This window comes from Podarcis liolepis (assembly GCF_965112155.1).
Source record: "Podarcis liolepis genome assembly, chromosome: 8".
Lineage (NCBI taxonomy): Eukaryota > Metazoa > Chordata > Lepidosauria > Squamata > Lacertidae > Podarcis > Podarcis liolepis.
The window spans coordinates 64,309,138-64,336,714 of NC_139560.1; the positions used below are offsets into that span (position 1 = coordinate 64,309,138).

Sequence of the window (27,577 nt, forward strand, 5' to 3'; positions counted from 1 at the left end):
CCTGGCACCTTCATTATATACCTTTAGGCGCCAGGCAAAAATGTTCCTTTTTAACCAGGCCTTTGGTTGATCTTATTGACATCCAACACCCTTTTAGAATGTGGCTTGGGGGGGCGGTTATTGGGTTGCTGCTTTTGGTTTGATTTTATATGTTGTGGTCTTGTTGTGAACTGCCCTGAGACCTCCGGGTATAGGGCGGTGTATAAGTTGAATAAATAAATAGTAATAAATAATATTCAAAATGAATTTTGGTGATACCCCCTACTCTTGTCCTCCTTGTAGCATACCCTCCAACATTTATCTAATGCAAACAGGGATGTGCTATTCAACAACAACAACAATTTTACAACTTATACCCTACTAATCTGATGGTTGCCCCAGCCACTCTGGGCAGCTTGCAACATAAAACATAATAAAACATTTTTAAAAACACCCTTCTCTATATGGGGCTGCCTTCAGATGGCTCAGGGGTCAGATAACTCCATACCTTCCAACATTTCTCTGATGGAAATAGGGACTCCCCCGCCGCCGCCGCCGCCTCCCATCTGAGAAAGCAGTTTTGGCTATTTATACCCCTGTCACAATTATTATATTTCCTGGACGTGCCTGGAAGCCAGGGATACGGATTAAGCGTCAAATAAATAATTAAATAAAGAGAGCCCTGTCCTTACTATCTATCTGATCTGTGGTGGTGGCTGGGGCGGGCAGGAGGGCGGGGCGAACACCTTCTGCATTCAAGAATACTGCTTGAAGGGCTGAAGAGGAATATCTGGAATGGGAAGCAGCAACCATATACAGCAGCCCGTATACAGCTGTTGTTTTGAGGCTTGCTTGCTCCCTCTGCTGGTTGCATGGAGCCAGGCACCCTTGGTTGCTGAGCTTGCAGTGCACAAAGGGGGGATGTGAGATGGATGAGATTGAGGATGATGTAATCGGAACCTTGTTGCTGGCAGATGGTAGCAGCACCGCTATCCCTTTTCTTCATAGGTTCTGAAGGGTTTTTTTGTTGTTTTTTTTGTTTTTGGTATTGCTTCATATAAGCCCGCAAGCTTCACCAGCAGGGATGTAAGAAATGTGTGTATGTATATTTCCCCTGTTCAGGAAGTGATTACTCTGCTGTACCAATGCTCAGGCAGGGATTTATTTATTTATTTATTTATTCATTCATTCATTCATTCATTCATTCATTAAATACCGCCCTTCATCCATATATCTCAGGGCAGTTCGCAATATAAAAATACAAGATAAAAACTCAAAACGCATAATAAAAACAATGGCAACAACAAAAGCCACAAACCAACAATGCCCCTCCACGAGAGCCAAAGTGGTGTAGTGGTTAAGAGCGGTGGACTCGTAATCTGGTGAACCAGGTTCACGTCTCCGCTCCTCCACATGCAGCTGCTGGGTGACCTTGGGCCAGTCACACTTCTCTGAAGTCTCTCAGCCTCACTCACCTCACAGAGTGTTTGTTGTGGGGGAGGACGGGAAATGAGATTGTTAGCCGCTTTGAGACTCCTTCGGGTAGTGATAAAGCGGGATATCAAATCCAAACTCCTCCTCCTCCTCCTCCTCCTCCTCCTCCTCCTCCTCCTCCTCCTCCTCTTCTTCTTCTTCTTCTTCTTCTTCTTCTTCTTCTTCTTCTTCTTCTTCTTCTTCTTCTTCTTCCTCCTCCTCCTCCTCCTCCTCCTCCTCCTCCTCCTCCCATTCCCACAAACACATTTAAATGGATATAGAATGTTAACCAGCCTAAGGCCTGGTTGAAGAGGAATGATTTTGCCTGGCACCTAAAGGTGTATAATGAAGGCGCCAGGCAAGCCTCCCGGGGGAGAGCATTCTACAGAAGGGGAGCCACTGCAAAGAAGGCCTGTTCTCTTGTCGCCACCCTCCAAACCTCTCTTGGAGGAGTCACACAAAGAAGGGCCTCAGAAGATTATCTCAGAGTCCAGGTAGGTTCACATGGAGAGAGGCGGTCCTTGAGGTATTGCGGTCCTAAGCCATTTAAAGCTTTATATGTCAAAACCAGCACTCTGAATTGGACCCAGAAGCTAATCAGCAGTCAGTGCAGTTGGGTCAGGATTGGTGTAAAGTGCTTGAGCCATCTTGTTTTGGTGATCCATCTGACTTCTGTATTCTGCACGAGCTGAAGTTTCTGAACCACTTTCAGAGACAGCCCTACACAGAACACATTGCATTAATCCAGCCTGACTATATAGCAGAAGTTAGGCTATCCCTGTCCACATAGAGGCAAAGCTGATGGGAGGCACTCTGCGCCACTGAAGCCACTTGAGCCTCAAGCGACAGCAAAGGATCCAGAAGTACCCCCAAGCCATGTACTCACTCCTTCAGAAGGAGTGTAAGAGCAAGAGCAGGCAACCTCCCAGCCATCTGGGCTAGGCAACCGCCCACTAACAGTGCCTCAGTCTTATCTGGATTGAGCTTCAATTTGTTGGCTCTCATCCAGTCCATGATCAAGGATAAAGACTTGTCTCTGCTGCCCCCAGAGGGCAGGAGGACTAGATCTAATGGTCTTCAGTTGCAGTAGATTCTGGTTAAACATGAGGAGAAATGTGTTGATGGTAAGAGTGGAGGCAATTACCTAGGGATTGTGGGGGTCTTTGTTGGAGGTCTCTGAGCAGCCATTTCTGTGGGATGGTATGGCTCTGGATTTTCTGCCTCAAGGAGGGGAGATGGCCTGGAATACTTCCAAGGTTCTTTCCAACTCTAGGCTTCATTAATGCAGTAGAAGGGCTGTTCTGTTACACGATGTGATCATGCTTTGTGCTGAACAGGTTCCAAAGTAGCATCAGTGTCCTTCGAATTGTATTTATGCAAGGTGCCTTGGGGATCCATCTGGTTCAAAAGTTAGGATAGATATAAAAATCTTGATGGAAACTGGGAATAGAAGAGAATTTTGTCCAGTCTGTGTTGTAAAACAAACCAACCTAATTCACACCTTCCAGGCTACTACATCAATACAAAAACAATTCTCCTTTTGATTTTGCACTTCTCCAAATTTGGTGAAATATTTCTCAGCTCAGTGCACCAAAATGCATTCCTCTTTTAGAAGAAAATGTGTTTAGGAATGTGTATATTAAGATACTCTATGTGTTAGATTGCCATCAATGCTGGAGGGATGGAGTCAATCTATGGTTTTAAAGGCTGTTTCCTGTTTAATGGGGTTTTATCTGTGATATTACATTATTGAGATACAGAAATTACTGTTTTAAATTGAGTACTTTATTATGTTGCATCCCAACAAGGTATTTTTTTTTTGAGGAAGGCCATGTTAGAAATATTTTAAGTGAATAAATGTACACAAAACTATTATCTTGATCTACATATGTAGTTTGAGTTCAGAATTCACTGGATGCAAATAGTAGCCTAAAGATCAATGAACAAATGATGATGAAAAGCTTGAATCAAGAAGCCCTAATTATGCAAGGCTCTCTCTTTCTTACGTTCAGCTTGATTCGGCTTCAAATTACCCCGTTTCTAAATATAAATGTCAAAGATTAAAGCAACCAAAAGGGGCTGTGATAACAAGCTGCATAAACAAACTTTTCAGCAGTGGCGTAGCGTGGGGGGTGCAGGGGGTGCCGGCCACACCGGGCGCAACATCTGGGGTTAGGGTTAGGGGGCGCAAATCCGCAGATTAGGGGGCACAAATCCACGGGTTAGGGGGTGCAAAGTACTTGCCTTGCCCCGGGTGCTGACAACCCACGCTACGCCACTGCTTTTCAGATACGCTCCTGCTTTAAATCTGGATCATTTTTGCGGCACTGAATACTGAGCAGGCACTTTGCAGTTTTAAATTGTTCCCACAACCCTCAAGTACCAGATATTTATCTGTCTATTTGCTCAATGCCATCAAGGCGTATGGCGTCTTACAGAGTGCATGAGGAGAGTTGTCTACCCCAAGGAGCTTCCAGTAATCTGAAATCTGACCGGAGGAAATAGTGGAAGGGGAGGGGAAGGAGACAGGAGTAAGCACAGAAAAAAGGTGTGATCCAATTACAAGTGTTTAGGCTTTTGCTGTAGCAAGGAGGTGGGAGTTGGGAGGTGGAGTGAAAGTCTTCATGAAACAGGTGGGACCTGAGAGGCGTGGCATCATGCAGGGAGGTAGCCAGGTCCTCCACTGCAGGTTGTTGGACTCGATGAGCCTTGGGACCCCTCCAGCTCTACAGCTCCATGATACAGGGCAACAGGAGAGAATGGGCAGAGGTGTTTTTTCCCTGGACTACAGCTCCCATCATCCCTTATCACTGGCCATGCTGGGTGGGGCTGATGGGAGTTGTAGTCCAGAAGCATGTGGAGGAGGCCATGCTTATTATCCCTGGACCACATAGCAGTGCTACATCTCATATTGATGCCTGTTGTCAGTGGCGTAGCGTGGGTTGTCAGCACCCGGGGCAAGGCAAGTAATTTGTGCCCCCTAACCCATGGACTTTAGCACTCGAGTCTCTTCCACTAGATTAGTGGCACCCCCCCCCAGATGTTGCGCCCGGTGTGGCCGGCCCCCCCTGCACCCCCCATGCTACGCCACTGCCTGTTGTCTCTGAATGCATGCATGCTTCCTAACAAGTCCAGAAGAAGAAGAAGAAGAAGAAGAAGAAGAAGAAGAAGAAGAAGAAGAAGAAGAGGAGGAGGAGGAGTTTGGATTTGATATCCCGCTTTATCACTACCCAAAGGAATCTCAAAGTGGCTAACATTCTCCTTTCCCTTCCTCCCCCACAAACAAACATTCTGTGAGGTGAGTGGGGCTGAGAGACTTCAGAGAAGTGTGACTGGCCCAAGGTCACCCAGCAGCTGCATGTGGAGGAGCGGAGACGCGAACCCGGTTCCCCAGATTACGAGACTACCGCTCTTAACCACTATACCACACTGGCTCCCAATATGTTCATAAAAATATGAACTATGAAAGAGAAATCAAATGCATTCCTCACCCACAAAAGGAGGACATTAGAGAGGCCTCCTTCTCCTTCTTCTTCCAAATATGCAGGTTCAGCAAGCTGATTTTTCTCTTGGCATTTCACTTTCTTTAGTAGTTGGGTTTTCTTCTGGGCTTGGCTTGCCATTATACTGTAGAGCAGAGCTGAAGCTGAGCCCCTACTGTAGAGAGAGGAAAGGTCAGGCCCAGCCACCGTTCAAAGAACGAGTCGGCATTCAACTTGCTGATCCCCTTGTTAGCTGCCACCGGCCTCTCATCTTGGTTGCCTCTTTAGCATCTCCATCTCCACCTGATTCCCTTTGAAGCCCCCTTTTAAAGCGTCCTTTGCTATACCTTCCCAAATGCGCTATTGATTTGGCTTTTCTTTCTTGTGTTGCTTCTTTTGAAGGCCTCTTTCTTCTTCCATATGGCCCAAATATTCTGGGTTAGATGGAAGGTTTCCTGAATTGTGTCAACCAAGGCCACAGGAACCAAAATATAAACTAGAATTGCACTGGAGATTAAAGTAGAAGAACCCTGTCAATAGAGATAAATCCAGGGCTTTATAGGGGCTGTATCTAATCTCTAGATATACCACGTTCAGTGCCAAAGTTCAGGTCCCAAAAATGTGTTTCTGCAATTATATCTCCTGAGAAACCAGGAACATATTCCTGTCTTTGCTCTGTGCACCTTTCCTGAGCACAGCAGTTCCTACTTTACAGGTATATGCGGAGTGGGACAATTCTGGGGTATTGGAACCTGCGTTATACCACGTTAGGTCCATGTAGCTCAGCTTAATCCAAGGATGATGAACCTTTGGCCCTTCAAATGTTGCTAGACTACAACTCCCATAATCCCTGGCCATAACACCTGCACCTGGTTCATCCCGCCCCCCAAGTGCAGGGCACCTGAGCAGCGAACTACACTGCTGCCATTGGCCAGGCTGCCTGGGACTGATTGGAGCTAGTGTCCATCAACATCTGGAATACCACAGGTCCTCCACCCTTGATATACAAGCTGGTAATCATGGGAGGACAACATGCCCACCTGCTCAATTTATATGGGCGGGTGATGTTTGTATTAGGGAAGAGCCTACTTTGCTGGCTATTTTCAGATAGCTCCCATTGGTAGCAAATCCTAACATTTGTAAAATTTAATATTGAGGCCTGGAACCTTTCTGTGACTAGGGCAGGGTGGCAAATTATGTCTTTTTTCTCTACTGAGGGCTTCATATGCTTCGGGGCACCCATGCTCTGTGGGTGGGTGAAACGCCAGAGCAAAACATTGGTCAGATCCACCCCTTCTCCCCCCCTCTCATATTCTGACACCCCCTTCTCACTTTCTGGGCCAGATCTGCACCGTGCTTTTAAAACACATACAACACACATTTAAAGCACGTGACCTCCCCCTCAGAAGGAGCTCTTGTTTCCCATCACACAGATACATGACCTAGCACCCTTAACAAACAAAAGTTCCCAAGATTTTTTGGTATCAGTCATGTGCTTTAAATATGCATTGGATATGCTTTAAATGTATGGTATGGATCTGCCATGGAGAGCCAGTGTAGTGTAGTGGTTAAGAGTGGTAGATTCGTAATCTGGTGAACCGGGTTCGCGTCCCCACATGCAGCTGCTGGGTGACCTTGGGCTATTCACACTTCTCTGAAGTCTCTTAGCTCCACTCACTTCACAGAGTGTTTGTTGTGGGAGAGGAAGGGAAAGGAGAATGTTAGCTGCTTTGAGACTCTTTCGGGTAGTGATAAAGCGGGATATCAAATCCAAACTACTACTACTACTACTACTACTCCTCCTCCTCCTCCTCCTCCTCTTCTTCTTCTTCTTCTTCTTCTTCTTCTTCTTCTTCTTCTTCCAGGCTCTTTCTAAAGCCCCCTTTCTCTCCCCACCTAGCAGGCTGCCGGAGGAGGGACACATCACTCTTGTCAAAAGTCTGAACTGATTGCTTGCAGAGGGCTTTTGCCAATCCATTTTTGCTCCCACCTGTTCCCCACTGCCTATGTCCTTGCCAAAGCTCTCAACTGATTGTTTGCAGGGGGCTTTCCCTTCTCTTTCCATTTCTCACAATCTTTTGGCTTTCCCCCATTTTTACCCCCTAGTTGCCCGCCCTTCCTTCCTTCCTTCCTTCCTTCCTTCCTTCCTTCCTCTCTCTCTCTCTCTCTCTCTCTCTCTCTCCAGTCTTCCCTCCCTACATGAAATTAGGTGGGGGGCCACAGGTTCTCCACTCTAATATAGGGAGACCTGCAAGGATGTTGGTGATTAGAAGATTCTTCAGTGTACTCAATGAAGGAATTTGTTTACAGGGTATTTTTGTGACTTCCAAGTCTTGGGTTCTTGTGTCCCTGTTTTATGTAAACAATACAAACTTCTGCAAGTTGGTTTTAAGGAGCAAGCAGATGTTAAAGATAAAAACGTTGACAAGAAAGCTAAATTATGCAGACAGTATATATATAAAAAGCAATAAATCTACTGTAATCCAACTGACTTCCGTTGGACAGTTCCCAGCCCAGATTTTGCTGCACCGTCAAAATGTAAGACAACGATTCATCCGCTGCACTCATACGCAAAACCATATTTCTGCCTCTTCTCTTCCCATCTCTGCAGGGCGATATCCACAACAAAGCAAAGGCACATATATCATCGTCCCTTTGGTTCAAGAGCTGGAAAGCGGCAAATGGGGTGCTAAGATCACTCACAGTGACGGAAGTTCTGTTGGCCTGAATATCATGCCAGCTGCTGACTGCATTGTGGGGAAATTCCGTATGTATGTCGCCGTCTTGACTCCGATTGGCATTCTCAGGACAAGGAGAAACCCAAACACAGATACGTACATCCTGTTCAACCCCTGGTGTGAAGGTAAGGAATGTGCAGGGTGTAGATACGTGGGGAGGAGGATTGTCCTATTAACATATTTGGTATTTGATAGCATGAGCAAAAACCCTGCCTCAATGACTGTAGGCTGTGTACACTGGACACTGAGGTCCACCGCCGAGGGCCTTCTGGTGGCTCCCTCACTGCAAGAAGCAAATTTACAGGGAACCAGGCAGACGGCCTTCTTGGTAGTGGCACCCGCCCTGTGGAACGCCCTCCCACCAGATGTCAAAGACGTTTAGAAGACATCTGAAGGCAGCCCTGTTTTGGGAAGATTTTAATATTTGATGGATCATTGTATTTTAATATTCTGCTGGAAGCCACCCAGAGTGGCTGGGGAAACCCATCCAGATGGGTGGGGTATAAATAATAAAGTAGTAGTAGTAGTAGTAGTAGTAGTAGTAGTAGTATATACACATTTCCATTTCCTTTGGCTCCAGTGCACTTCCGCCACTGGGGTTTGAAGCCACGTAAATGGAAAATTAGCCACAATCCATAGCTACCCTGTAGTTTCTTGAAAAATACTCCTGATCAATGCATTTCCCCTCAAACCAGCTTCCATCCAATTTGAAAATGCAAGCCACATTTACTTTGCAGTTAAGTTGAAGTGCGTACATTTGTGTGTACAGCCATTGCACATGCTCAGGTGATAGCTTCATGAATAGGAGTTGTGGTTTGTGTGTGTGTGTGTGTGTGTGTGTGTGCATGGGAAAGCAAACAGGTGAGGGTGGGTCAGACAAAGACATCCTCACCCCTTCTCTGGTGTGTACAGCAATGTGCAAATGTGACTTGAAACACAATTCAGCAGGGGTGGGGTGGGAACCTCACTGTATTTTAAGCTACTAATGCATACATAGTTGTACAAACCCAAAGTTTTATAGGGGATGGAGAACCATCCTCTATACATAAAGAATATGAAGATGAAGAGCCATACACATTTTTAAGCATCGTGCCAAACAGATTTTTTTTTCACGTGTTCACTGGGTATATGCAGGCAACCAAAAAATCACCCCAAAGGTCACGGGGCAAAAGAAATGCTCTGATTTTTACCTCGTACTTACCCTTACAAGATGGCCAAGGGTTTTCAGATTTTTTGTTTCTTGCTTTAAAGAAAACCGTTTTAAAAAGAGGCTTTCCCCATAGCTTCCCGCCAGCCAAGAATGACTTGGAAGTGATATTGTTTTGTGTTGTAGCACATCACTCCCAAGGCATTTGGGGACGTGTGGTTGGCAGGAAGTGGCGTGAGGCTCTCTCCACAGGTTCCATGGACTGAACTTCCCACTAAGTCCTAGAAAAGGAAGTGGCAACCAACTCCTTAAATTCTCCTCCACCCCAAGAAATTGGCCTCAGTTTTTACCAGGGGAGAATATTTTCAGGAAACTGGTGTGTATGTGTGTGTCCAGGGCTGTACCTCAGTGGGAGAGCATCTGTTTTGCGTGCAAGAAGGTTCCAGATACACCCCCTGGCATCTCCTTTTAGGGCTGGGAATGTTACCTGCCTGAAACCCTGGAAAGCCGCTGTCAGTCAGTGCCGGCAGTGCTGGGCTAGATGCACAATATAAGGCAGCTTCCTCTGTTCCTAATCAACCCAGCCTTAACCCACTATTCATATTACTAAAAGAGCACATAGGCAAAAGGTAAAGGCCCCCTGGATGGTTAGGTCCAGTCGAAGGCGACTATGGGGTTGCAGCGCTCATCTTGCTTCAGGCTGAGGGAGCTTTACGGGTCATGTGGCCAGCATGACTGAACTGCTTCTGGTGCAATAGAACACCATGACAGAAACCAGAGCTCACAGAAACACTGTTTACCTTCCCACTGCAGCTGTACCTATTTATCTACTTGCACTGGCGTGCTTTTGAACTGCTAGGTTGGCAAGAGCTAGGGCAAAGCACTTGGAGCTCACCCCGTCGCGCGGATTCGAACCGCCGACCTTCTCATCAGCAAGCCCAAGAGGCTCAGTGGTTTAGACACATATGGCAAGGGGAGGGATGTTCATCATTAAGATTGTAGCTAGATTTTAGCCTGTTGTCTTTGGCTATAATTTGTTTCTCAATAAGCCAACACATGACTTAACAGAATCAACCAACAGGCTGATTTAACGTTTGATAAGGTTGTGTTGTTGTTGTTTTTAAAAAAGAAAGAACCCCAAATTATTTCTCCCTTTGCATCACACATTAATTATTTGGTGTGCCTCACAAGCACCACTGTGCAGTTGGGTCGATATTTTCCTACATTTTATAGATTGAGGAAAAGGCTGTCTCTTGAGCCCATAATGTGTCAAATGGATCATACTAGCACTCAGATAGGCTAACTCTCTCTCACACAATCTTATAAAAAATTCCATTGATTTAAGATAAGCATGGAAGGATCTCTTCTCATTGGCATCCATATGCATCCATTTGGTAGATCTAGAGACAATTCCACGCTTAGCCATAAAACTCACATGGATGACTTTGCACAAGTCATTATGGGGAACGGACTATAGCTTGGTAGTAGGGACCATTCCTTCTATGCATAGGGCTTCATTTGATAAGGCCATGCATAATTATTTCCATGAAATAGTTCCCCTACATCAGTAGCAGGGCTCCATCAGTGCGCAGCAGCTACCTGTAGGGAACTCGCAGTCAGATTTCTGGATTTCTTGCTCAACCCAGTCTCAGTTGCCGTAATAGCTGTCAAAAATCAAAGGCCTTGTTTTCTGGAGCAGTCTTCCCTTCTTGGAGAGAATTCAAAGACCTGTCTCTCTCTGTCTCGGTCTCTTTCAACCACACTTCACTGAATACTGGAAAACTGAATACCTTTGACAAAGAAAGGGAAATTCATTAATCTCTACCTCATTTCACAAATATTTGTGAAGCGGGGGTTAGCAATGAAAAGCAAACTTGATTGAAAACCTCTAATATTTCCTGAGTAGAAAAGAAATATGGACAAAACAAAAAATGCACCACAGCGGTAGAAGGATCGTGGATATCGAGCAAATAATGTATTTGCCCACAGACCTTCCCAGCTCACTCGGCCTCTGCTGTCTGCTGAATTTACCACCATGCCAGATATGTGGACTGGCTCTTGCAGTTTCCTTTTTTGAAATTCTGCTTCTGTGATCCCAGGTATAGCAACTAGAAGGCGGGAACCCATCTACTGAACTCTGTGGAATTGTGCATGCAAACAAAGATAAGACATTAATGTTTGTGTGATGGTGCCACATAATACTGATGAACGCAGCAACTTTTTGCATATGTCTACTTTTGCATCATGTCCCCTGATTATATATTCAGTGCTGGCTTTTAGGGCCAAAAAACCCATGGTGCCAATCATACCAGATGAAAATAAATGAATAGTAGGCACCAGAGAGTCATGTGGGGAGGGGTGTTTAGCCCTTTGCTCCACCAACATGGTCATAATGAAAAAAAACCCCTCCTGTACAGCTGTGATTCTTGGTGCCAAAGGAGGCTTCCTTTCTGGGGTCAATAGCTGCTTCAGGGGGTCATTTACATCAGGGCTGTGGAAGAAGAGGAAAGGGTTAAACCTTTCAGTTTTCATTTTTTGGTACAGAAAGTATTGGTAGAGATCTTTCCTATTCCAATTAATTCAAGAGAGTTCTGGAAGCTTCTCTGTGTGATGCAAACTGCTGCAAACTGAAAGTTTCTAGCTGACATGTAAGTTTCTGTTCTGCCTAGAAACAACAAGTTCATGATGTTTGGGTTATTCCTTCAGAGAAGCTGAACAGCTGGGTTTAAACTAATTCTGTTATTTCTTTCACTCAAGGTCATGCCGACTATAATAATCAGCCAGAAGGAGCCTGGTTTTCACTTTCTATCTCTCCTTCTGGTGTGGTGTTTTGTATATAGTATGCATAAGTGCTAAGTTTTAGTCTTATTATAAATTATTTTAAATTTAAGTTAAGTTCTGCTGCAACTGGATTTCTTATGGACAGTGCCAATCCTGAATGTATTGGATTTGCAACCATTCTGCTCATTTGCCTTCAGCAGCAGTAAAGCTCTGCTGGAGGAAATATTAATTGCCCCTGGCCTATTTTAGGGGAATCCTGCAACATGCTAAGTTTATTTTATGTTGGAATCGGCTCTGGATCAATTATGAGTAGAATTTTTTTACAAAACCTCCCCTCTCCCCTGCTGTGCAGTCCTGACGAAAATGGTGCCCCAGCACTATTTTTTTAAAAAAATGTTCTAGTTACAAACTCATCTAGTCAGTCCCTCCAGTGGCGTAGCGTGGGGGGTGCAGGGAGGCCGGCCGCACCGGGCACAACATCTGGGGGTTAGGGTTAGGGGGCGCAAAACCACGGGTTAGGGGGCACAAATTACTTGCTTTGCCCCGGGTGCTGACAACCCACGCTACGCCACTGAGTCCCTCAGAGGAAGAATTGCATACAATGCAAAACGGACTGAGAAGCAGGTCCCACGGAGTTCAGTGAGATCTAGACTCCTTGTACTGCTTACTGGGAAATCCTGAATTTGAGATAATTAAATGCAGATTGTTAGACAACGAATTTCAAGAACTTAGTAGCCAAATCATGAATAGTATCTGTGCAAGTGTGGGGGTGGTATAATGTGGGCAACCAATGGCAACTTACCCTTCCCATTTGAACAATCTGAATCAACGCAGGCCATACATGCTAGCGGAACTGAATGTGCTACTGAGGACATTAAAGAAAATTCCCCTCGCAGAGACGCTATCCCTCTGTGGACAGAGACAAATGGAATCAGTAGTTCATGTTTTTTGCCCTGTCCCTTGTATCATTAAGTTCATTAAGCCGTTAGCAGGGAATGGCGTTCAGACGAATGTAAAGTTTGTTTACTCAGGATGCAGAGAGGATGGTGATATTAGCCAGGTTTCTGCAGAGGATTTGTGAATATTATCCAACATTAACTTAAATGTTAGATACAGGTTTTGCTGAGTCATTTTATTGTACTGAACCTTACTGGACTCTTGTCTATATGCCAATAAAAGGTTTGTGAATTTGAGTTATTGTGCAAAGGATTACAGCCTCACTAGCCTGTCTGCTCACAGCTACCTTTATTAGGGCATATTCACACAGCCTTTTATTTATGTCTTGGGTACATTGGCATGCTGCTTGTGCCACAGTCTGGTGTAGTTGCTGATCGCGCTTCACTTCAGGGTTAGTTGGGAGGAGGGTATGTAAAAAAGGAGCTTTCTCCATGACGATCTACATGATGTCTGAACAGAGACAGTGCACGGGGGAACTTAGATCTGCTGACTGGGAGAGCTTCAACCACCTGCTTGAAATGGAGCCCTTCGCTGCTGACAGCTCTATTGCAGCCATGCAAATCAAAAAGAGCCTGAGGCTTGAAACAGATTCTTACCATCCACCCCCACCTTCAGCAGCTGGAAGGAAGCCTCCATTTCAAAAGAGAAGACGGAGCTGTCCATAGGGATGCTTGAGGAACTTAGTTACGTGGCAAACTGGGGGAGTGCCGTAGCTCAGCAGCAAAACATTTACCTTGCATGCAGAGGATTCTGGGTTCAATCCTCAGTTTCTCCAGATAGGGCTAGGATTATTCCCCCATCTGCCTGCTGCAAATCAGAAAGCTTGGGTGCTTTCTAGGTTCCTGACCTTTACTAACCTGTGGATCAGAATGTATCTTATATTTCTGTTTTCACGCTTTCTTGAATTTCGCAGTGCATTTTTCAGCTCGAAAAAAATGGACCAGAATGCATTAAAAAATATATCTTTTACAATAACATGCTTTAGAAATGCAAAGAGTTCAAACACATATTAAAAGTAGGTGTTTCAATAACATTTCTGTGCAGGTTCCGTCCCCCCGCCATCCCAAACTGCAGATTAATCTGGAGATGGGGCAGAATGGCCTTATGAATAAGCACTTGTGAAACTGACACAGATCAGAAACAGACTGATTTGATTAAGCAAACTGAGGCTTTGGGCTTCTTACTCAATTAGATTTCGCTGCTCTTGTCTGCAGGCAAAAATCTCACAGCAGCAGGAAAATGTTTTGGGATGAGGAGGGATAGCTTGCCTCTCCTCCTCCCTGAAAGAACAGGGGTGGGGGTTGGTGGGGTTGGTGTGCAAGCTCATTCAGTACGTTTCCGAGCACAATTCAAAGTGTTGGTGCTGACCTTTAAAGCCCTAAACAGCCTTGATGTAGTATATCTGAAGGAGTGTCTCCACCCCTATCGTTCTACCCGGACACTGAGGTCCAGCACCGAGGGCCTTCTGGCAGTTCCCTCACTGCGAGAAGCCAAGTTACAGGGAACCAGGCAGAGGGCCTTCTCGGTAGTGGTGCCCTCCCTGTGGAACGCCCTTCCACCAGATGTCAAAGAGAACAACAACTACCAGACTTTTAGAAGACATCTGAAGGCAGCCCTCTTTAGGGAAGCTTTTAATGTTTGATGTATTACAGTATTTTAATATTTTTTGGGAATCCGCCCAGAGTGGCTGGGGAAGCCCAGCCAGATGGGCGGGGTATAAATAATAAATCATCATCATCATCATCATTCACATTTGTTACCACAGTCATGAAACTTCCTTGCCTAGTCTCCTGGAATCAATCCTTAGTCATAACATCAAGTCAGGTTCCAATACGGGGAAAGGGAACCTCAGGCCTGGGGCCCTCTCAGGATGCAACCCAAGCCACATCCCTTCTTTCCAAGCCACACCCCTTCTCTCCAAGCCACACCCCTCACTGACCTTGTTTCACAATTTCATTGGGTGTTTTTGCTTGACTGGAAGGTGTGTCTTAGATAGGTGTGGAGGATAGAGAGCAATGTGTATAGAGACCAGCCTACTGTGCAAAGGTAACTTTTACAGCTATTGCTCCACCCACTTTTGCCTCTGGCCCTGCCCACCACTACCATGTGCCTACCCTTGAAGGGGATGCGACTCTTAGTCTGAAAAAAGTTCCCCATCCCTGTGCTGTTATTTACATAGATCAGTGGACCACGCCCTCAGCCTCCTCCAGCATCTCCCAACACCAGGGCAGAGTTTTCCCTTTAAATCTTTTGACATTGACTCGCTCTCTGTCGCCGATTAAGAAGTTTCAAAATTGTTCTTTGATCCGCTATGCAGATGCCTAATTGCATCATGGCACTCTGGACTTCTCAACTTAGCGATGCAAAATCATAAAATGCTTGATGAGAGGTGACATTTTAATCACGCTTTACAGATCCTGCTCAAAGCAGTGCAGATTTGCCTTCCTCCCCCCGCCCCTTTCCTCCTTTTAAGTTGAAGAATACCTGGCTCCCAATTACAAGGAATTGTGCGAGGAAGGAAGGATATCCTACTGCTCTGCTTGATGAACAAAAACAACCCCCCCCCCAAAAAACCCCAGCTTTTTCATTAGCGTCATATCATTCTGCGGTACTAAATGCTGGCATCTATTATAAGCAAAACAACTGTATTGACGAGCTTTCACACACAACGTTTTGTTGCAGAGGATGCTGTGTTTCTGGATGATGAAAAGCAAAGGCAAGAGTATGTCCTGAATGACCTTGGGGTTATTTTCTATGGAGAGCCTGATAGCATAAGATCCAGGAGTTGGAATTATGGCCAGGTGAGTTTTTCTGAATGGACATGTTGGAAGTTCTGCCACTTATGCTGCTGTCCTAAGATCTTGTGCGCCAGCAAATGAACACTTAAGATTGAAAGTGGGGTAGGGTCTGCTGGGCCAGGGTGATACCACAGACCACAGTGGTGTTCTGTGACATTATTGGAACCTTGATCTCTCAGGCTTCAGGCAGATACACTGGTGCAATTTTTTTAAACTCTGGGGTATTAGGCTGAAATTCTTACCGCAATTGTTCGGGAGGCAACCTGCTATGTTCAACTGAATTACTCCACATGGAAGAACTTGCAAAGCCTGACCGGCACCTGAGTCCTAAGCATTTGCACCAATGTTCTCTGTAGATATTTTCAGACACCTTTTTTGACTGGTGCGCATCTGAAACATAAGGATAGGACAGGCAGGTGGATAATATACAGTAGTACCTCGGGTTACAGACGCTTCAGGTTACAGACTCCACTAACCCAGAAATAGTACCTCAGGTTATCAGGAATCAAAAATTATGTGTCTCTTTTGTAGGAAATGTATACTTTTTTGTGCATTCTGCAATCTTCAGGATGAGAACAGAAATTGTGCGGCGGCAGCAGCAGGAGGCCCCATTAGCTAAAGTGGTACCTCAGGTTAAGAACAGTTTCAGTTTAAGAATGGACCTCCAGAACGAATTAAGTTCTTAACCAGAGGTACCACTGTGCGTTGATTCTTCCATATGTGCTTCTGTATGCTTTGATCCACATAAGAGTGCTTTCAGTTTTATGCTTCCCAAATCTAGCTTGATGCTTTGCATCCACCCTAGTGGGCAGTGCTTGATGATATTATTGACACTGTGTGTCCTGTCCCCCTACTTCCCACCCTCCAAAAGTTCCAGAAACCTGAGGTATCAGTTTGTGTGTGCTCACCTCTTTTTTTTTTTTTAAGGGGGATTGCCCACCTGTCAATCACTCAATGTTATTATCACATCAGGCGACAACTTCATTATTCCAGTATCCATCCTGCTCAGTTGGTTAGATCATGGTGTTGGTAACGCCAAGGTTGCAGGTTCAATCCCCATATGGGACAGCTGCATATTCCTGCATTGCAGGGAATTGAACTAGATGAACGTCAAGGTCCCTTCCAACTCTATAATTCTGTGATTCTATGATTCAGCTCGTTGGTGGGCAAATGACATCAAAGGCCTCTTTAAAGTCCATTAGCAGATGCAGGTGCGTTCCAACCATTTGAATGCAAACCACACCCCCAATGGATATTTCCTCTCTCCATTTGCAGATGTGCTTTGAATCAGAGCACATGTGTTCTTTGCTCTCACTCGTTCTTCTCATTCACAAACACACAGCTCCCTTTCTCTCTTCCCCTTCTGCTGCTGGGCCGAATGGGTACCCTCTTACCTGGAGTGAACAAACAGAAGAGCCAAATCAGGACGCAGAGGCAGCTGTCTTACTCTTGCCTCAATCTCTTTCTTCCCACTGGTGCTTCTTTCAAGCCAGTAGGAGATGGGAGAGGAGTAGGTAGCCTTTTCAGTGATGGAGGCAGGCGAAAGGGCAGGAAAGGCAGATGTTGTAAGAGCGGGTCATCTGGCTGGATAAGGCAATGGGAGGATTGACCTCAAGTAGCCCTATGACCTACTGGCCAATTGCAGGTAGCATTCTGCCAACCCTTCACAGTATTAGGATTTCCTACCAGCAGTATCTCCACCACGTCCAGATTCAATTTCATCCTGTTTTAAGAGCTCATCTATTCAACCACAGCCTCAAGACAGTGGTTTAATACCGAGAAAACTGGTATTGGATGCTTCATTAATGAAATATGGAACTCGAGGGAAAGCGTATTATCTAATTTATGACACCCACCAGCAAAGCTCTGGATGATTTTTGTCGGCAGCTTCCTATGGATGATAGATGTTAAAAGGCATCAGTGATAAATATCAAGCCATGTGGGACACAATAAGTCAACTGCTAGAGGGCTGAGCTGGGATCACCAGTGATGACCACTGAGTTCATTCTGGGGGGAAAGGAATCACTCAACAGTTAGATTTGACATCCCCGCAGGCTGTTCAAGCCAGGCCAACAAAATTTAGTGAACTGCTGCCACTGAGACATCCAAAATCATTGAGAAGGGAAAATGCCTTGTCAACTTCCAGACACAAGTAATCTGTGAAAGTTGCTAAAGGTGGAAGTCAGACTGAAATCAACCCAGAAGTGATGTGTTATACAGTTATTTTATTAATCGTTCTCCCTATTCTGTGTTTCCTCAAAAGTGAAGACCTGAAACAAGTCTAGGAATGGTTTTGTCAGGAGGGTCCCCTTCCAAAGTGAGATGTTCGCTATTTTAACCAGCAAGTCTCAAGCTCCTCTCAGTTGGCCTTAACTAGCCAAGATAGACTATTTGAAATGGGCATTGCCTTCACAACCCTAGTCAACCAGTCAGCATTCTTTAGAGAAAGCACCTAAGCTGAAGCGATCCTAGTGATTGCAAAAAAGTGGCTGCTTCTGACTCTTCTGGTCTACGCTTTGTCACAAACAAATCGGACTGGATCTGAACAACTTCACCATCTTCAAAAGTTATCTCAACAAGCAACTGATGTCTCACCCGCCAGCAAATGCCCATTTTCAGCAGAAAACTGAAAATTGCTTGGAGCAGCCTCTGGAACACAACCCTACAGATGCAGTTGTGGCAGAGAAGAATGTTTTCCCCTTTACCATCATTTGCTGTCGCCTCCTAGGCTTCAAAACGGGCTCTTGACATACATGGGCAGATTTGCTTTGTGCCCCAAGTGAGCTCTTATCTCCTCTCCATACTGGGTGGCTAAGGTCATCTGAGATGGCAGCAGGGAATGTGGACAAGCAGGGGTTTCTTGCTCCAGTCGATCATTCATTCCAAAATGCCTCTGAAGCATCAACATATTTGCTGCTGGTATCCCCTCTATATGCCCAACATCCATTAGTTTCTGTAAGTCCCCATGGGCAGAACATTTTAGTGGGCCAGGCAGCTTTTTCCTAATAGGCCTTGACCAAGTAACAATCTAACAATGACGAAGGTCTAATCTTAGTACTTCCTATTGCCAGGGGATTGCTATACCTGCTGAGGGTACACTCAGAGGCAAACTCAGGCGTGGTACTGCACAATGTGCGGAATTATATTTTGGGTATAATTTCTTACGGTTATCACCCTTGGAGTTTGGCCAGTGCTGCAGAGTTCTGATAGATAGTCAATGGAATATGGGGAGGAATAACCAGGAGAAGTTGTAGCTGCATCAAGGAATGTAAAGGGCACCTGCCATCTCAGTATTGGGCACTGCCAGGTATTGATGTAGTTATGATGGATCATTGGTTGCTTGAAATGAAAAGTCCTTCTTACACTTATGTGATCAAAATGAAGTTCTTTGTGTAGCATTATAAGAAAGAAAGATAAAGGACCCCTGGGCGGTTAAGTCCAGTCAAAGGTGACTATGGGGTTGTGGCGCTCATCTTGCTTTCAGGCTGGCGTTTGCCCACAGACAGCTTTTCTGGGTCATGTGGCCAGCAGGACTAAACTGCTTCTGGCACAACGGAACACCGTGACGGAAACCAGAGCGCACAGAAATGCTGTTTACCTTCCCACCGCAGCGGTACCTATTTATCTACTTGCACTGGCATGCTTTTGAACTGCTAGGTTGGCAGGAGCTGGGACAGAGCAACAGGAGCTCATCCCATCGCAGGGATTCGAACCGCCGACCTTCTGATCAGCAAGCCCAAAAGGCTCAGTGGTTTAGACTACAGCGCCACCCGCGTCCCACTGGGAGAGCATTATAAACCCCTGGTGGCAATAGTTTTGGTGCAAGGTCTGTACTTTATTCACCGACCTTGCATTACTGACAGCAGGAATGACTTGATGTTAAGAAATCTGGCTCACTTAGACTCTGATGAAAGTGGGGCAGACTAAGGACTGCCTCAACCAACAGCACAGAGATAAACAAAAACTTTTATTTGATGAAGCATGTGGCAAGTATGGTGAGCTCAAAAATGGATCCACATCCCCAGTTGTGAAAGGACCATTTTTCAAGAGCTGCTACCAAGGCATTTTTCTTACTCCAGGATTGTTTACACCAATGAACTCTTGTACACCATTGAGATTTATGGGCCAGTTCCTAGAATAAACATTCGGCTTTTTGAAGATGATATTGTTGCTGGAAGCATCTCCTTTGGGAAAGTGTTGACCTCCACCGCGAACCCTGTTTCACACTATAGGATTATAACTCATTATTTAGTAATGAGCTTCTGTTCCATTCCAAAAGAGAGAGAGAGAAAAGTAATGCAATTATAGGTAACAGAGCCAAGGAGATGAATGATGATAAATGTGTCATGTCCAACCTGGATGCAATTGCATTAGATAGTTCATCGCCATGTCGGTATGTTAACTAATCAGTGATGCAATCAATTTATTGTTGCTATTTTTAACCAACTAGCATTTTTTTTTGTTAAAAAAAGAAAAGAAAAAACAGAGGCAAACCCGAACGCATAAAGAAAAGCTTCAACAATTGTGATGGTCCAGCTTGCAACAGAAATATAATCTGCTCATTTGTTTACCACCGCTTAGAGAGGCTCATAATTGAATTCATGTGCCTTTGCCACCATCTCGGCAATTGTTTTCCAAGAGACAGTGTCATTTTTTGGTTGCTATGCAATTTCTTCTGAGCAAATTGGACTGTATCACAGGGCAGGCTCTTTCATAATGAATTCTGCTCTATTTAGGCACTTCTGCCCCCTATTTATTCCTGTCCTTGTTGTCATTGGATCCCAGAATTTAGACTCCTTTATTAGAGTTCATTCTCGAAGACAGTTTCAGGCCACTTGCCGGTGCTGGTCTCTCTTTGCAAGGCTTGCTAGGCCCATCAATAATCAGAAGTGCAACTAGTGGCAAACTATCTATATTTGGAGTGGCAGTAGAGAGAGTTTAGAATAGATTTAATTTGAGCTAGGGCTGCCCAGTGCTATTCCACCACCCACCATCCGATGTATTTTAAAGTTATCCAGAAGCTGAATACTGGAACATGATATTGCATTTGAAGATTTGACATAAATAACCACACTTCTGGAGACTACCATCTTAGTTCAAAATGGCTGCTGCTGCTTTGAGTTGCTGCAGGTGTATTCTGCAACATGCCACTGATGCAATAATTTTGCATTCATGGAAGGATTCACGCATCGTTCCGCTTTGTTCATGGTTCTGAAACAATGTTTCCCGGTGTTGCCACATTGTTGCCATTTGGAAGGGCGCAAAAGCAGGGCACACTTGTGAAACATTTGTGGTTTTAAAAGTTACAGGATTTCAGAAGGAAGTTAGGAAGTCATGTACTGATTGGTGACAAAGCAGTATGTCTGGCCTGAAACTTTTGCCAGTGCAACAGTATTGAAAGCAGGATTGTGTATAACTGCCCTGATAGTATCATGAGCACAAATCATCACAAATGCTCAATAGAAAGGGCATCTGGAAGGGCTCCTTAGAATCATAGAAATATAGAGTTGAGAGGGGTCCCGAGGGTCATCTAGTCCAACCCCCTACAATGCAGGAATCTCAACTAAAGCATCCATGACAGATGGACATCCAACCTCATCTTAAAAACTTCCAAGGAAGGTTCACCTACCTTCTGAGAGAGTCTGTTTCACTGTTGAACAGCTCTGACTGACAGAAAGGTTTTCCTAATGTTCAGTCGGAATCTTTTTTCTTGTAACTTGACGCCATCGGTTCAAGTTCTAAGTTCTACCCTTCAGAGCAGGAGAAAATAAGCTTGTATTCTCTTCCATGTGACAGTCCTTGAGATAGTTGAAGATGGCTATCATATCTCCTCTCAGCCTCCTCTTTCCCAGGCTAAACATACCCAACTCCCTCAACCGCTCCTCAAAAGGCTTGGTTTCCACACCCTTCATCATCTTGGTTGCCCTCCTCTGCACACATTCCAGCTTGTCAAAATCCATCTTAAACTGTGGTGCCCAGAACTAGAAATGGAACTCCAGAAGAAGAGAAGAAGAAGAAGAGTTTGGATTTGATATCCCGCTTTATCACTACCCAAAGGAGTCTCAAAGCAGCAAACAATCTCCTTTCCCTTCCTACCTCGCAACAAACACTCTGTGAGGTGAGTGGGGCTGAGAGACTTCAAAGAAGTGTGACTAGCCCAAGGTCACCCAGCAGCCGCATGTGGAGAAGCGGAGACGCGAACCCGGTTCACCAGATTACGAGTCTACTGCTCTTAACCACTACACCACACTGGCTCTCCAGGTGTGGTCTGACCTTATTCAACAGAACAACTACATATATGGAAGAGGCCAAAGGGGCATTCTCTGTGTGTGACTCTTGTGTAAAACAGCCAGAATCTGCCCTTGCGAGTTTGCATGGGTCTGATGTGCAGCTGACTTGCATAAGCCACTTTTGAACTGCAGCACTATGCCTGTCTTGTCAGGCACCAGTGGCAACCATGGCTTAAAGTAGTGGCGTACTCTGGAGCCACCTTTAACCCTAAACTGGACAATCCCACCCACTTTAATTTTTATATATTTTCTTTTTTTTTAATAAGAAATTTATTAAGATTTTCAAAATATTTCAAAATAAAAAGAAGAAAAAATACAAAATACAAAATAAAAATAATTAAAAACAACTCAGTCTTTCCATTACTTATTTTTCATTAGCTTATTTCCCGGACCTCCTCATGCCTCCCTTTTTTGTATTCCAATTCAGTTTGTTGGTTCAGCAAATCCTTCCCCTCTTTATTTATCCTAATCTTTAATCTTAAAATATTGTAACATTAAATCTTTACCTATTAGTAATCCATTTTTCATATTCCCTTATAGTATTGCAGCTAAAAACCACTTAGTTTCTATCCAACATCATTCTAACATTCATTAATTTTACAATATTTCTGTAAATAGTCTTTAAATTTCTTCCAATCTTCTTCCACCAACTCTTCTCCCTGGTCTTGGATTCTGCTAATTTTTATATATTTTCACCATTACAATACATGTCTCTCCCCATATGAACTCTACCACTTGTGAGCTGCAAATTGGACTCTGCTCCATGTTATGTACAACACAGGAAGTGACAGCAAACTGGTATTCAGAGGCATCTCATCGTGGAGGTAGTACATAGACAATGGCTAGCCATTATCTTCATCTTTCTAGTTTTTGGAGAGCTTTCACCCTCTCTTTTTCAGAAAGGCCTTTGGCTGCTGAAATTTTTAATTAAAGCTTTGTACCACTGCTGCTGAGATAATAATAATAATAATAATAATAATAATAATAATAATAATAATAATTTATTATTTGTACCCCGCCCATCTGGCTGGGTTTCCCCAGCCACTCTGGGCGGCTTCCACAGAAACCAAAAAACACTAAAATATCATACATTAAAAGCTTCCCTGAATAGGGCCGCCTTAAGATGTTTTCTGAATGTCAGGTAGTTGTCCATCACCTTGACATCCGATGGGAGGGCATTCCACAGGGCGGGCGCCACCACCGAAAAGGCCCTCTGCCTGGTTCCCTGTAGCTTCGCTTCTCGCAATGAGGGAACCGCCAGAAGGCCCTCGGCGCTGGACCTCAGTGTCCGGGCAGAACGATGGGGGTGGAGACGCTCCTTCAGGTATACTGGGCCGAAGCCGTTTAGGGCTTTAAAGGTCAACACCAACACTTTGAATTGTGCTCGGAAACGTACTGGGAGCCAATGTAGGTCTTTCAAGACCGGTGTTATGTGGTCTCGGCGGCCGCCCCCAGTCACCAGTCTAGCTGCCGCATTCTGGATTAGTTGTAGTTTCCGAGTCACCTTCAAAGGTAGCCCCACGTAGAGCGCATTGCAGTAGTCCAAGCGGGAGATAACTAGAGCATGCACCACTCTGGGCAGACAGTCAGCGGTCAGGTAGGGTCTCAGCCTGCGTACCAGGTGGAGTTGGTAGACAGCTGCCCTGGATACAGAATTGACCTGTGCCTCCATGGACAGCTGTGAGTCCAAAATGACTCCCAGGCTACGCACCTGGTCCATTCAGGACCAGGGAGTCCTCCACACCAGCCCGCCCCCTGTCCCCCCAAAACAGTACTTCTGTCTTGTCAGGATTCAACCTCAATCCATTAGCCGCCATCCATCCTCCAACCGCCTCCAGGCACTCACACAGGACCTTCACCGCCTTCACTGGTTCTGATTTGAAAGAAAGGTAGAGCTGGGTATCATCTGCATATTGATGGACACCCAGTCCAAACCCCCTGATGATCTCTCCCAGCGGCTTCATATAGATGTTAAAAAGCATGGGGGAGAGGACGGAACCCTGAGGCACCCCACAAGTGAGGGCCCAAGGGTCTGAACACTCATCCCCCACCACCACTTTCTGAACACGGCCCAGGAGAAAGGAGCGAAACCACTGTATAACAGTGCCCCCAGCTCCCAACCCCTCTAGACGGTCCAGAAGGATGTTATGGTCGATTGTATCAAAGGCTGCTGAGAGATCCAGCAGAACTAGGAAACAACTCTCACCTTTGTCCCTAGCTCGCCGGAGATCATCAACCAGTGCGACCAAGGCAGTTTCAGTCCCATGATGAGGCCTGAACCCTGATTGGAAGGGATCCAAATGGTCCGCATCCTCCAGGCGTGCCTGGAGTTGTTCAGCAACCACACGCTCAATCACCTTGCCCAAGAATGGAAGATTTGAGACTGGGCGATAGTTGGCCATACTGGCCGGGTCTAAAGATGGTTTTTTAAGAAGCGGTTTAATGACCGCCTCTTTCAGCGGATCTGGGAATGTTCCCTCACAGAGGGAAGCATTCACCACCCCGCAGAGCCCATCGCCCAGCCCTTCCCGGCTAGCTTTTATAAGCCAGGATGGGCAAGGATCAAGGAGACAGGTGGTTGGTTTCACTCGTCCAAGCAGCCTGTCCACATCCTCGGGGGTAACGGATTGAAATTGATTCCATGCAACTTGACCAGACAGGGCTCTAGCACTCTCCCGCCCCAGCCCTGCTCCCACGGTGGTGTCTAGCTCCTTCCGAATATGAGTGATTTTATCTGCAAAAAACTTTGCAAAATCGTTGCAGGAGATCTTGGGGTCTTTACAAGGCCCCGATGGTAAAGGTGGTTCCGTTAAATTGCGGACCACCTGAAAGAGTCTCCTGCTACTATTTTCTGCAGATGCAATAGAGGCGGTGAAGAAAGTCTTCTTCGCCGTCGCTATCGCCACTTGGTAGGCTCGACGTTGAGCTCTAACCTGTGTCCGGTCAGATTCGGAGTGAGTTTTCTGCCACCGACGCTCTAGCCGTCTCAGCGATTGTTTCATCGCCCTCAGCTCCGAAGAAAACCACGGGGCTGTCCGGGCTCCATGCAATCTGAGAGGGCGCTTCGGAGCCAGACAGTCGATAGCCCTGGTTAACTCCGCATTCCAGCGGGCCACCAGGGAATCAGCTGAAAGGCCATCAACATGGGATAAAGCATCCCCTACCACTCTCTGGAAACCATTTGGATCCATTAAGTGGCGGGGGCGGACCATCCGAATTGGTCCCACCTCCCTGCAGAGGGGAAGGGTCGCGGAGAAGTCCAGTTGCACCAGGAAGTGATCTGACCATGGCACTTCTTTGGTTTCATTTTTACTTAGTGTCAGATCACCCACGTCGCTAGAGGTGAATACCAGGTTTAAGGCATGTCCATGACTATGAGTTGAGATATGTTGGTTTTGTAGTATATTAATGGGGGGTGCTTAATGATAATTTTTATTGCAGTTTTATGGTTTTATATTATCATTGTAAGGTGCCTCAAGCCATAGAGAGGCGGGGTTTCAATGGCTAAGGATTGTTTGTTGTTTGTGTAAAGATTTATATCAAACATCTTCTGGTGGTTTACAATTTGTATATAGGAAAATTGGTGTTTCCTACACGGAATTGAAAAAAGAATTGTACTCCCTCTTTCGAGGCAAAGAGCATTTGTTTCCCGTTTGTTTTCTAGAATGAGCACTGAATCCATTCTCTGTTTCTTTCTTTTTCCTCCCTTTTATTTAGTTTGAAGAAGGTGTTTTGGATGCATGCCTATACCTGATGGACAGAGCACAGCTGGATCTCTCAGGCCGAGGGAATCCAGTCAAAATCAGCCGCGTTGGCTCTGCAGTGGTACGTAAGGAACATATAGTGGATGCAATGTGTGGAGTTTAATGAACCATTTGCTTGTTACTTGGCTTAGGTCAATATGCCCCCATCTCTCTCTCTCTCTCTCTCTCTCTCTCTCTCTCTCTCTCTCTCTCTCTCACACACACACACACACACACACACACTTCAGTTTTAAAGCCCCAGGGCTGGCTCAACAGCTGGGCTAGAGCAACAGATTGTGGAGTACCGCTGAAAGGCAGTGCCATATTTATGTATAAGCTAAACAAGCTATAGCTTAGGGCCCCACTCTCTTGGGGGCCCCAAAAAAATTTAAAGGGGGAAAAAGTGTGTACATTTCCAAAATATAAGATTAAAAAAAAACCAAAAAACCTACATACAGCAACAGTGTTTTGTGTTGTGTAGGTTCCTATTTGTTATGTTCAAATGGCTTTAGATACCTATTAGGTCCAAAATTACCATGTAGCATATATTCAACACAAAAAAAAAACAGCGACAATTTGTTGTTGACAAAGGACGGCTGGACATATAAAGGGCCCCATTACCTTCAGTAGCTTAGGGCTTCCTCAAACCTAAATCTGGCCTTGCTGAAAGGCAGCGAATTGACACATGAGAGTATCAATGCCCAGTATTTCATTTTTGGTGGTTGTACTCAGCGTAGTGGCAAATATAGGTGGCTTACAAAAAAATAATAATTAATAATAATCAGTGCAGATCTCAATGCATTTCAGCTAGATTTACTATTTTCTGTGTGTGCCTGGCCAAATGCTTGGGAGTGCTCCGATATCATAGTCCATGTAGCAGAAGTTACACACCATTCTCTTGAAACTGAAGCCCCTTGTGTTTTCAGTGTTCCTCAATCCTTAGCTTTGGAGCATACAGAACAATTTCTCCTTGGTGTCTTCTCCCGAGTCAACCTAGGAGCCAGGAGTGCCAACTCCTGGGGGCCCAATGGGCCTCCCAATATTTTTTTGGGGGGGAGTGGGTCCCCCGTGTTCAAAGGAATTGGGGCCAAGCACGGGGCTGAATGTGGTGTGGCTTAAGTGACCGGCTCCTTCTCCCCCTCTTCCTCTTCCTGCCATGGAGAAGAGGGGGAAGCAGCCCCCAGCCCGTGGCGGCAGCAGCAGCAGCAGCAGCAGCAGGAGGAGCCACTGGCCATTGAAACTATGGTGCCACCACGTTCAGCTCTGCCTCCTGGCTCCTCCCGATCTCCTGACGCTACATTGGGACTTTGTGTGCCTGATGTCACACACTATGCCACAGGCATGACATTGTGCCCCCACCCCGAAATCTCAGACCACTACACCTCGGACTATGCTGCACATTTTGATACAGGCTAGAGAGAAGTGCATTCCGTAAATTCAAGCCACCAGGATCATGACAGCAATGCAGTTTTGGAATGCAACACAGTGATTTTCCCCTTTCATTAATGTCTCAGTGTTTTGGCCTAGAGGAAATTTATCGACTTTTCTTTAAAATTAGGACTACAGTGATAATTAGACTTTTTTTAAAAAAAAAAAAAGAGGGGAAGGGAATGGGGAGGGAGTGTGTCCTGATAAAAATCAGAAATAGCCTGAAATGCTTTGGAGCTTGAGGCAGACAATTCAAATAGCATCCCCGCTGATAATAAAAAATATAAAATAAAAAACCAAATTTTGCTCACCCGCAGCTTTGGACTGCCTCCTAGCTCGTTTTAGATAAATTAGGTAATTGATACTGTAATGCCTTTTATCAGCACCTCTCAAATCTACACGCTGAGGCAAGCTGCGTCACCCTGGCTCATGGTAGATCCAGTTTTGACTAAAATAATAGGGTCTCAAAAAATAAAATAAAAGCGGGTTAGGTTCCCCAAAAAGTCTAGCGACAGAGACTACAACCCTAATCATGTCCACTCAGAAGTAAGTCCCATTCCATTCAGTGGTGTTTACTTCCAAGTAAGTGTGATTATAGTGTAAGAGACTGAGCTACCAATCAAGAGGTCCTTGGCTTGACTCTTGCCTATATGTAGGCCACTTGTGCATCACCAAAAGAAAGAGTGAAATAAGACAGATTTGCATACAATTTGCATATTCTCCCTCTCAGCCATTCTCCCTCTCAGCCTGCAATATAATAA

At 45.3% G+C, this 27,577-nt stretch overlaps 1 protein-coding gene and 1 long non-coding RNA gene across 3 annotated transcripts in view; both read left to right on the top strand.

The window, feature by feature from the left end:
• The window catches only part of LOC310714459, an 81,972-nt gene that overhangs the window by 22,426 nt on the left and 31,969 nt on the right, over positions 1 to 27,577 (top strand). The window lies entirely within an intron of this gene.
• Positions 1 to 27,577, top strand: part of F13A1 (coagulation factor XIII A chain) — a 78,667-nt gene that overhangs the window by 19,121 nt on the left and 31,969 nt on the right. For both annotated transcript variants that reach the window (XR_014529604.1, XM_083519294.1), the window contains exons 4-6: positions 7,546 to 7,797; positions 15,240 to 15,358; positions 25,363 to 25,470. Coding sequence is in view for 1 of the 2 variants with exons in the window: in XM_083519294.1 (XP_083375420.1) it covers positions 7,546 to 7,797; positions 15,240 to 15,358; positions 25,363 to 25,470 (479 nt within the window). In the remaining variant the exon portion in view is untranslated. The remainder of the gene's footprint in view (positions 1 to 7,545; positions 7,798 to 15,239; positions 15,359 to 25,362; positions 25,471 to 27,577) is intronic.